At 36.7% G+C, this 12,530-nt stretch overlaps 1 protein-coding gene across 1 annotated transcript; it reads left to right on the forward strand.

The window, feature by feature from the left end:
• The first annotated feature begins 832 nt into the window (after nt 1-832).
• LOC139123623 (uncharacterized) lies at nt 833-8,784 on the forward strand. Its single transcript, XM_070689791.1, has 11 exons — nt 833-853; nt 1,038-1,161; nt 2,453-2,633; nt 3,749-3,872; nt 4,560-4,688; nt 5,116-5,331; nt 5,704-5,832; nt 6,120-6,230; nt 6,703-6,825; nt 7,285-7,369; nt 7,759-8,784. Exons 1-11 carry the CDS (start codon nt 833-835, stop codon nt 7,935-7,937), a joined length of 1,422 nt encoding a protein of 473 aa, XP_070545892.1. The 3' UTR covers nt 7,938-8,784.
• Nucleotides 8,785-12,530: the final 3,746 nt, after the last annotated feature.

A 12,530-nucleotide genomic window follows, 5' to 3' on the forward strand; every position in this document is an offset into this window, starting at 1 on the left:
CGTCCCATGGAAAATTTCCCAGGGAAAATGTATAAAATTGAAGGAAATCAAGTCAACCTCTGTTCCTATCTTTATTCAGTGTCTGCTATAGTTGCCATTTCGAGTGACATCGGGACAAATTCTCAAAGTGTCTATAAAAGTCATAAGCCTTACAGCAAATCGGTCTCCCATTAGATGAACTACATTGTGCAAATATATAGTGTATATAAGTATGAGTGTACATGTTTGAAAAACGAGCTAATGATCATTTAAGTGTATTTATGATCGTTTGCTTTCGTAATAACTAGCAAATATACCCTTCCCCAGCTGTTTGTTCAAGGCATGAAATTACAAATATCCGGTACAAGATGTTTACGAGGGGTTCGTTGACATGCGGCATTATTTGAAAGTGTTACGATGAAGATTAAAACTTGGATGATAAAATAAGCGATGATTTCAGGCGAGGTAGGGGATGTCACCAAGGGGACGCTGATCTCTTTGCAAAGTGAGTGGGTATTTTGTTAAAGGTTCACGTAGAAACAGAACTATGGGGTCAGTGGATACCTGGCGCCGGTTGTCACAACTGTGCAATTAATGTATCCAGTTTTAAATGACGAGTGTCAATCCGGATGTCAAGTTTTGAAAATTCTCAATGGTGTACACTCTGGATTGCACTCGGTATCTTTTGCAGCAATCGAATTTTTGTATCACTTATTAACTGTGCGGGGACTTCTTCTTTCAACAAACGAGGTTCCGGGTTCTGGTATGATATAAACAGGGGGGTTAATATATTGGACAATTAATCAATATAAAATTTATAAACAGCAGAAGTAACGATTTCATTGGGGTTTTTATGGGGAACATCTCTGAACAGGTATGTCAAGATGTCTCCACATACTTACTTTGTTCTTTTAACCTCTCACTCCTTTCGTCACATGTGGTTATCAAACAAACCAAGAACTTAAAAATAAGGATTGTCTATATTATGAAAAATATGAATAGAAAATGTACATAGGATTGTTGTTTGCTTGATACCGGGCCGGTTTTGTTCTATTTAGATTGTCACTGATCGTTTTGCACACACAAATGAATCACCCACGATTCAGTGCGATTCTAAGGACGAATATTGTGGTGGTACATTCAAGGGCATTGAAAGAAAGCTAGACTACATCACAAATTTGGGTAAGTGCAGACAGTAAGTATAAACTTCACACTGCCATGTGACCGAACTACCTTTGCTCGCTACTACAAACGAATCCTATTGACGAAAATATTTGGGAAACGCCACATATGAAAACTGAATTAACTCAGTGCAGCCATTGGTCGTGATAACCTGTGATAGTTCTCTTCTAAAGTTGATTTTAAAATTATCAAATGTGCCATTCTGGGATCATTTCTCGCTCACATCACCATACTGTTACTATGCTCGGTAAAGTTGGACTATGCCTCGACTACAGCTCGTCGACCAGTGTATTTTCGTATATTATATTACCATGCCCTGCCCGTCGCATTTGATTGGTCGAGCTGAACTACGTGACTGACCACAAATACACAGTAATGGTTTGTTTACATGCCCGTGAATATGAATAATAAGATTAACAACTCAAAGTATCGTAACTTTACAGCTCAAACGTAAATCATAATCAATCACAAAATAAAATGGAGCACTTGTAGGTCAAGTTGAGATACTTTTTTCTGAAAACATCTCCGGATTTGCCAATTTTTACAGCGCGCGTGACAGTGCGTCGCGTATTGCTCAGTTTCTGGGGCCCAGTTGTCGTTCGCTCCGGAAATTTTCGCAAATTTTGACGGTTTTCTCGGGTTCGCTGATAATATAATGGAAATAACAGACTCCGCTCTGACCATTAACGTTTATTTGTGGGCGCGGGCTCGAGGAAAGCCAAATTAACGGGCGAGGCGTTAATTTTTGGCTTTCCTCTCGCCCTTGCCCACAAATAAACGTTAATGGTCAGCGCGTCGCCCGTTATTTCCATAGTATACGTCAATCCCCTGGTGGATTTTTGATAATTGTAACCTGAATAGTAAAAACATTACGTGCTCTCATTTCTGCAAAAATCAGTGCACATTCATACCGAACTGTTGGTAAAACAGAAAACTATTGTTAATTTTCTTAGCACTATGACACTAAATGAAAAATATGATCTGGAAGCAACGCTAGCTTCCAATGGATGTAACATTTAGAATACTGATTTCTGTGACACGATATGCACTTTCTTTTAACAAACGTCCTTTAATGAAACTCGTATCTTTGAATACGTCCTAACTTCTCATTTTTATTGTCTTTATATCGCATTCAATTCGGTTTTGCTCAGTGTTTATGTCAGGAACTTTTCTTTCAAGACACTTTTACTTGTTTTCCTGAAGCCCTTTTCTCCATCTACCTTGTGATTCAAACATGGAGACTGTATTCTGTTTCATACCTTTGAATCTTTATTATTTTCAAACCCTATAGGTGTTAATGCAATACTGATCTCTCCGTTTGTGCTGAATACGAACTCAACTGACGGTGATGGTTACCATGGTTACTGGCCCCAAGACATCTACACAATCGATCCCAATTTTGGGACTGAACAAGATTTGATTGATTTGGTATCGGCGTGTCATGTCCATAAAATATGGGTGATGGCTGATTTGTGAGTTATCATATGTTCGCATATAGCGTCATCGTTCTCTTCTTTACATGCAAAAGATATTTGTCGGCAGATTTTGGTGAGATTCTTGGATATTACGCATGCATGGACGCCTAAAATACGAGTTAATAGGCGTTTTCAAAAATTACAATAACACTGAAAAAAGACATATTAACGACTCAGACGACCAAGCTACAGAAACAGGCATTTCAAGTTGCAGTTCCGATGTCACGTGCGTGAGCTGTACTTAAGAAACAAAGTTGTACAGAGAACGGCGCTGTAATCTTTATTTTACTATTCCTTTGTGCATCTAATTTACCTTGTATAAATTTTCTTATATCATACCAGTATGTTGACCGTGACGGAACAAATACTGCAACCTGATTGGTCGAGAGGTTAAAATAACCGTGCATATATTGGCGGTATAGCACAGAGGTAACAGGCGCGAGCTCTCAGCTGTAAAGAATTTTGTTTTTCAATGTTTCATGCCAGAATTTCAATATACTGTTACGATATAATACCAATAAACCACTCAAGCAACAGGTATACTACGAGGTTTTGACTAGTTAACCCCATATATGTACTTGCTATCGCTCGTGCATAAATGTAGTGAACTGGTCAAAATCTAGATCTCGTGGTATACAGTCGCTGGGTTAGGGTTTTTGCATAAATATCTGTATATCTTAACATAGGCACTTGAGACTACTTAAATAATTACCACTAGATTTGCTCGAATGCAGCGTTTTGCATGCATTTGTTCAATTTATCCTTTCTGTGCATTTGCATTGTTTAATGTGTCAGTGAGATTGCCAAAAGGTGAACAAATTCACAGACAACGCTGTTTGATAATGCACAGCGAGAGATCTCAAAACCTCCTGGTGTAAGTGATAATTTCGATATTGAAATTAAGGCAAAATACCACATATGATCTTATTGTATTTATCCTGCTGCAAACTTGTTTGTTGTCCAATAATAGTATTCATAGTATGGTTTGGAAAATACAAATGTAAAATTACGAAAAATGACATTATATACAGCTGTTAGAGCCTTACTGGATACAGATGTAAAAATTAGATTAATCTATGAGGTTTAGTTTCTATTTTCTGCTTGCACAACAGAGTAATACATCACATGGGCTATCTGGATGGATGTCCAGAATCGTCTAAATGTGATGACCCAGACGAAGAAGCCTTCAGTAAATTCACACCTTTCAACAAATCCGAACACTACGATGAAGTCGATGTGAGTTTATCATGATAGTTACACTGTCATTTGGACTCTTTAATTGTCAGAGCACGAACATTTCCCTCTCTATCGCGAGTTACTGGGATGGGATTTGCAAGGAAATTAATACATGTATTTTAAACTTACCCGACGATTAACGAACCTTCCTTTTGCACTTTTGTAAAGAAAATAGTATGATTCTTTCTAAAAAGACATTTCCAGAGTTCCTACTATCGATGAATCAATGCTAAGACCCAGTAATGCATTCAGCTGAAATGCGCCTCTTGAACGTTTCGGGGGAGGGGCACTCAGTTTTATACAATATTTTTTCTGACGTGGTATGTTGCGTGTATAATTCAGTTTGAAGCCTTGAGTAAATATACTAATATCAAAACTTGATAATCTTTTGCAATATCAAACTAGTATAAAACCATTCTTAACCCGTACGGGCCCATACTATTGCATCATTATTTTGTGCGTAATCTGTGTCATAGAAATATGTTTTACACGTGTACTGCATAAGTCTTAGTGTCAAGAAAGTTCACCTGCACAGGTGATTAGCAAAACTGTATTTAGCTTTTTGAGGTTACACAAGAAATATTCCGCCAAAAGGCAAATACATATAGCAAACTTGTTGTACTTTGTGTACACGTTATACTTTTAACTGTGATAATGGTTTCCCTGCTTGATATTTGTGTTGAACAGAAATGGAGTAGAAATCTACCCAAATTGAACCATACCAATAGATTTGTACGCACGACATTAGTGTCTTGGACCCAAACTCTGGTTCCTCAGTACGGTTTCGATGGGATTCGTTTCTCTGACATAGATGACGTAAGTTAAACTTGCTCTTTGCTTCAGGAACTTTCAAAAAATAAGCAGTAGTTTACTTCAAGTCGTGTGGACGATGTAAGATATCGCACTGTCGTTATACACGCAGCTGATTTCGAACGCAACTGTACAGACGTGTCTTCAACAATTCAGAACAACTGACTAGATTCAGAGAGATGGCGAATGCATACTTTCAGAAAATGCCGCCATAGGTTTAATTACTTGTAGTTGACGAGCACCCATTATTAAGGAATTAAGTGAATAAGTGTACGATAAGGACCGTACTCAGAAAACAGAACTTGTTCTACCTGAATATTATGTCTTTATCGTCATCTTCGTCTTTGTTGTAATTTTAACAATTATCATAATCACTATTATCACTAACCACTTCCTGACGTGTCCTTTGTATCATCTTTGCGTCAATCGTTAGATACCCAAGGATTTATTATCAGAGCTGAACAACGCCACGGGTGTATTCACCATCGGGCAAGCTAGCACGGGTATATCGGAAGCTGTCCTTGCCTCGTATCAGTCTGTCCTTGACTCAGTCTTTGATGACGATATGTACTCTGCTCTTGACGCCTTCTTCAACCAATCAGCGCACAGTAATGGCTATCATCTGCTCCCTGATAAACTTTCTCTAAGGGTAAGTTACCACACAATAACATTACTTGGTGAACCTTCACCAGAAAACATTTAAATATCCGTGCATGATTTATTCTGATAATGAATTCATTTTTCTATTTCAATACCCGAGCAAGGTATCGCCATGATTTTGGCATAATCGACAACTTTCAAAACATTGATATGAGCCAGAGATCTTGATGAGCACAAGAACATTATTCTCTTTTTTTTAAATAAATAATAGGGACATCTATAATTTTGAAGATAATATGGCAGCATTGACAATGAATCCAAAATGATTACAATCAGGATGATGATACTTCTACTATAGCATGTCTTGTAAAGCTTTTGTCATCGTTGTATTTGTTAAAACTGAACATTGTCATCTTTTCAGTGGGGATTGTACGAAGATTCTTCTGTTCTCGGCGGGTACATCGACAACGGTACCGTTGGAAGATTTCTCGGTAATAACCATGACTTCACAAAGTTAAGAAACGCCCTTGCATATCTCTTAATGGCTGACGTAAGTTTTATATTTCCTTTTTTTTCAGTGGAATCATATCATGTTAATCTTTATAATTATAGACGGATCGACTTGTTTTTACTGGAGATTACGAAAGTGATATGTTTGCCTAAATATCCTTATGTATATAAAGATCTAAATAAAATGTGTTGTGAACTTTGTACGAAGCGACAGTGATTAGGCAGAAGTAAGCAATTATAAGTCACGTGTTTGCGTGCAGTTCCCTGTAAATGTTCTTCTCTATTGGCGAATCATTTTGTAACGAACGTGACCTTTTGTATTCACAGTGGATTCCGTTTATCTACTATGGAACTGAACAAGGGCCTGAATTCACGGGTGACACGACCAATCATGAGTCACTGTGGCCATACTATGTGGAAGAAAGGTACCTGTACAAGGTCGGTTAGATAAATCTTCAAATAAAATTGATATTGTGAGAAAAGCTATAATTTAAAATATAGATGGGTTTTATCGGCGTTTTGATCTAATATAGTTTTAAAAGCCTACTCTCGGTGTAAATGGTGGCGCCAACACAAACATAACAGGCCTATGAATGACTAGAGTCAAAATTCCCATTTTTGCCACCTTTGGTCAATTAATGGTCGTTTATTATCAAACATTACATACAATATATTGTTTGCATTTTAGGTTCCGATGATGAATAATTGATTATTCATGTTTAAACCTTAGCAAAACCGTATGAGTTGTATTGATAATATAAAATAACAAAGTTCACATATCTTTGCCCTTTTTGTATATAAATGGACCAAAATTACTACTCAAAGTATCATCAATTGCAAGAGATAGGAAGCTATAAATATACCAATTATCAACCATCTTTTGCTTCTTGTCATCGATTCTTGACAACAGTTTATCTCAACAATCCTGAAACATAGAAGAAATTTATTCGATGCGGAAGTGAGTAAGAATCAAGACGCGGAACAGGTTGAATGCACCTGCGATATCGACTTCTATTCTTTCGCAAGAAAAATGGTAGGATATCATTTATTGTCTAACTAATCCTTTTTATAGCAATTGATGTCAATGATTTGACATGTCACGGTCAGTTCGGAACAACAGTCGATAATTCTCAAACTGTGGTTCAGATCAAACTTTTTAGTTCTTTTTCGAAGCAAATAAGGTTATATGTTAATCTGAACATCAGTTAATTTGTCAAGGCCTGCTATTGACTTTCCATATGGAGGGATGCGATAAGGTTCCCTCGATAATTTTATATATTCATTCACTTTTTGGTGTATATATATATATATATATATAGATATATATATATATATATATATATATATATATATATATATATATATATATATATATATGACATAACGTCAGTTGTATTTGATTAGCCAAAATGTTTGTTGTTTGATCGGAAGATATGTCGGTTTTGGTAACTTGGTTAACTGATAATTGGAATGGTACTTTCCACGTATGCAGACATTCGTTGCCATCTATGCTGGAGGATATAGTGCATCTACTCAGGGATACCTGATAAGGAATCATCCCTTCGAAAAAGGAACTGGTAAGTTTACACTTCTGACAAGTGTCAAGATCATCAAAGTACCATACTGCTTCAATGTTACGGCAACAATATGAAAATGTGCAACCTTCACAAAAGATTTTCGAAAAAAAAAACAAACAAGATATAATGTAATTTTGCAGGCCAGAAATGCACCATCGTTCAAAATGCTAGCGATTTTGAAAGGTATGAAGTGAACAAATTTACCCGTACTGCATCCAATGTTATGCTCCACACGGTTCAATGATGAGCAATAGAGAGAAGAAAATAATACGTTTACTGTTTTAAAATGCTTTTGTTTCTCTCATTTCTACGTAAGTCTGAAAAGAATTTCACATCTGTAACAAATTGTGGCTTGTACGAACACTTATTTCCCTTTTCGTTTATTTCAGTACTGACCAATATCTTTGACCAAACTGACAGAGTCACAGTGCAGAAGAACGGTACTTTCTACGTCATCATCGACAAAGGCGAACCGAAAATCTATAGCAGAGGATTTAAACTAAGTCAGACCATTTTCCTTGTTCTGGCAATGAGTCTAACCATATGTCAGTTATTTAACGGGTTTTGAAATCTATCCCTACGAGAAGTAGTTCTGACGATAGCGTTAACGTTATAGTGCAGCCATTGTAGGTCTGTACCATTTATTTTACTGAAATAAGGTTCTTGGCTTTTGTCTTACTTTTCAAACACAACATTTGTATTTTTTCGCGTTTTCTTTTGTTAAATAAGTACCAAATGAAATCAAATCATATCCAAGGAAACAAAAGTAAAAGTCAAGTTACAACAAATCAATAACTCTAGGGTCCCAGGATAGATAGAGGGATGACTACATAAATACATAAATAGATTATAGTCAGTGAACTAAAATCACTTGTCATATCCTTGATTTAGTTGTCATCAAACAGTAGAAAGAATATCATTTGGTTGTCTTGAATGTCGAAAGAAAGAAGATATTAGATTACTCCATTTTGTTGATTTCTTTATTTTTACTCAACTTAATTCTGTTATAGTGCAATGTGATACTGTTTTATTTTATGCGGAACTTCTTTATGAGAAATTTACTTTTCCTTCATTTTGATAGACAAAACTGTACTTTGGAGAATGTTGGAGCAGCACACGCTTCATTAAACATATAATTTTTAAATCAGTAAATGTAAATACTTATCATGAAAATAGAACAAATAGAACAAATGATAACAGCGATGAAATCGATTCTGGTCGACCTTGTTTCTTTACCGGGTATTTCACTGTGTCATGTAATAGTCTACATGTAGATACATTTACTCAGCCCTGGCTTTAAAAAGATTACATTATGTGTATACGGTGAAACGACTGCAAAGTAACAAATTTCTACATGCAGAGTGCAATCTATATTGAGATATTAGTGTTTTAGAGATAACGCATGCGATCATTCTGGGTGCAATACCAATTATTGAAACTATAAGATCTACTAACAAACCATTGTTTACGATATTATAATAAATTAAAATTACAATAATAAAAGTGATATTTGTTTCTCTGTTTGCTATTGGTTTTAGCTTGTTTTTGAAATGCAAAAAATGAATTCACTTTCAATATACGTCGGGTTATACTGTTATTGCAAGTTACTTTCACCCTAATAATTGCAAATAAAACGGCAACTTGCCATTATCGACTTAGAAATAGAAAGATGATTTAATGTTTGGTTCTATCAAATCCCCCACAAAGCCAAGAAAAGACGTACCTACAGGTCATGTAGGTTCAATGACTAGCATAGTGATGCCTTGAGCTACTGTCTGAATGATATTTAAATCGATATAGAAAACACCGATTTTTGTATAGAAGTGGGTGTTTTTGTTAATTCTTAAAGAGAATGTTATCGTTGTATCATCAGTGAAGAAGTCAACCTACTTTACCCCATGGAGGTAAAACGAGATATTTTCTTTTATTACCTCCATGTTTACCCTCAATATGGCGGTTAATGGTCGCACTGTATTGTATAAGGTGTTTGATGGGCGCAAGTTAAATCAAGTTCGTTGTTCAAAACTGTAAAGTGTCATAACTTACAAGTTGGCTTCATTTGGAAAACTCCGGAATACCAAAGGGATAGTCATTTTGACAAAAAACACGTGCACATGTTATGTGCACCATCTTGCGCATTTGTTCAAAAAAGGTTTGTTTGTGCCACTGTCGCGTGACCTCTTGGGAGTTATGAGTTCTTGGAACACTGCACGTACTTTTATTCTGCAATTATAGGCTGCATGTCAATCACACAACCTCGTTCGAAATTTTATCAAAATACTCTGAAGTTCTATGACGAAAAATCTGAACACTGTACATGTTATGATTTTTTTTATTATTACGGGGCAATTTTCATTAAATAGGAAGTACTTACGTGACAGCCTGAAGACTTGGTATAGAAAGAAATTGGTTACTGAAAATATAGCTTTGGTTGTAGGTCTCAGGGCGGGGCAGGAAGCGACGCCATGCATCAGAAACGTTCTGCAAGTCCCTGTAGCAACAAAGCGTGCATTGTCCATGCAAAGGATTTGAGAAGTCCAGTATGGCCTGTCGAATCGTGACAATTTTTCCCTTATTAGGTTGGTGCTTACTTGTGTTCAACGTTTTGTATTCTAGCGGGCGAACCGCATGGGAATGGAAGGCAAGGGTCGTTTACCAGGTAAGCTTTTTCAGAATTGACATCGCAAAGAAGGGAAGCTGACAGAAATTTAAGACCCTGGTAGGGATTATGAGTTGGAGGCAAAAAATACATAAGAGGAAAATATGAGAATTGTTGCAAATGTTAAGCAGTTATAGGTTTGCAGGGAAACATTGACTGTGCAGATCAACAACTTGAAGATAATGCATTCAGTTGTTACATTATAAAAATGGGAACAAAAATTCATACCGTAGCGAAACTGTGACTGGCACATTTATGAGGCATTTTATTGACTGCATATGTACTTCATTAATGTTCAGTCGCAAGAGAAACGAATCAGTCGAAGCAGGCTAGTTTTCTCTCGACCATGACAATTTCCAAAGGCACGCACATTTGTTTCGATCCACGCATAGGGTTTTGGGTGGTGTACAGCTGTACAGACCAAGTAAATTAATCAGAAAACGTCACACTGTGACGAGACTACCAGGCAAGCATGTTTGTTTAAAATACTACCAAATGTAGTTACTCTGTAAAATAAATCCACCATCGAAGGCATCGATTGTAAGTATTAAAAGTTTCTTTTGGTTAGTTTTGCTTACCAATTAAGCAATCTTTTTTGAACAACACACTGAAAAGTTGTCCATGTTTGCTCATTAATTCCTTATTCTATTTCATTTTCTTCAAGGTTTTACTTTGTACCCCATGAAAAAAAACGGAAACCGAACTGTATCGTTTAGATTAATACAATCAACTACAGGTCTGCTATACATTTTAGTCACCGCTGATAAAACACATGCACTAAAAGGGGTGATAAAAATTATTTTTTATCAATCATTGAAAGCAATAACATTTTCGTAATTGACATAATTGAAAGCTTATTCCGTTCATACTGTGCTTCTCAAATTAAACACCCGAAGGCATCCTAAAGCATTCATTGACCGGCCATGGTTTTTCTTAAGTTAGGCATTGCACAAAAAATGAAATTTCCATGAAATCAAATGAGAAGTATTTTGCCTCGTGATATTCCTCGCAGGCTGATTCGAAAATTTCCCCTGGGAGCCCTAAGAAATCGCCTGCTCAAATATCTTTTCTCGTTATAGCTTTTATGACTGTATGCCCCCGAGTTATCATAGGGTACAACATGTTAAAAGATAACCTGTAAGATTGACGAACGGACTGCATGACTGGTAGAAGGGATAAAGCGTGCCGTGGATATGCAATTCTTCGGTGGTATTGCGAATGTGTTTGCGATGCCAAATGGCGTGTCTCAGAGTATGTTTTTCTCTTGAATCGGAGATTATTAATAAGAAGATTGTTCATCTTATCTTAAAAATGTAGGTTACTCTGCGTTTAACGATCGATCAACCACGATTGATTGAAACTGTGTACATCTGTAAGTTTCATAATGTGAGTAGATTATAAAAGAGGAAAACAACGCGTTCGTATCGCTTCGCCTGTTCTGTGACACTCTTACACTATTACATACCTGCACCACCATAAATAGCCTTGCTCATTGACCCATTGACACCCATAGAGGACAGCACACTCTATATCACTCTTGACAACGGCGAACCGAAAGTCTACAGAGGAGAAACGAAACTAATCTACCGAGTCTGGATGAGTAATCGTCTTTGTTATGGTTTCTGAGTTAGTTAAGTGCCTGTTAACTGATGTGTTTACATTTTAAGTATAGTAGCGAGTAGCTTACTGTCCTTCAGACATGCACTTAAGAGGCCAGTAGACATATCCGATGACATCTGGACTGCATTCCAGTGCGTCTCCTAGTCTTAGAGTGTGTAGTAATTTATCATTTTGTCACGCGAGAGAAAACGAACAAAACTGTGAACTCGGCAATTCCAATTAAAAATAATCGCTAAGTCAAGCAATAGAACACAAACTGTACAAGTTTACAGGCTACTTCTCTCAGCTGGGATGAAACACAGCTCAAGACTTGAGTAAGCAGTCCTTTGGCTTGCTTGCAGGCTTGAGGGTGCACAAAGTCCACATAATAATTTCAACGTTGCTGTGAAGGTCTTGAAAAGTCTTGGAATAAACACTGCTGGAGTTTACGAAATCTTGAAGTAACACGTCAGAGACGCGATCTCAAATGTCTGACAGTATGCTGTGCTGTCCTAGTATTTATACGTAAATGGGTATGTAAGAGAATATAAGAACAATCTAGAACTTCTATTGGTATGCTAATTACTGCTCTAAAATAGCTCCACTTACACGCCTTATTGAATTTCTAGAAGGTTCCAAACATAACTATTTGAATTGAAAGTCGTGAGGTCTGGAAGGACAGTGACCCTGAGAAATTTCTAGATTAATTGAACTCAGGTCATGAGTTTGGGGGGAAATGACCTACATAACACACCCCCTTTCCAAAGGAGAACATTTTTCAAAGAAAAATATTTCATTTACAAATGCGATATTGAAAATGTGAACAACAATAAATTGTTAATACAAGAGAGACAGTCCGCAATCAAATTGTCTCTGCCCTTGATATGTCTAATGTTAAACTCG

The sequence above is a fragment of the Ptychodera flava genome, chromosome 2 (assembly GCF_041260155.1).
Source record: "Ptychodera flava strain L36383 chromosome 2, AS_Pfla_20210202, whole genome shotgun sequence".
Classification (NCBI taxonomy): Eukaryota; Metazoa; Hemichordata; class Enteropneusta; family Ptychoderidae; genus Ptychodera; species Ptychodera flava.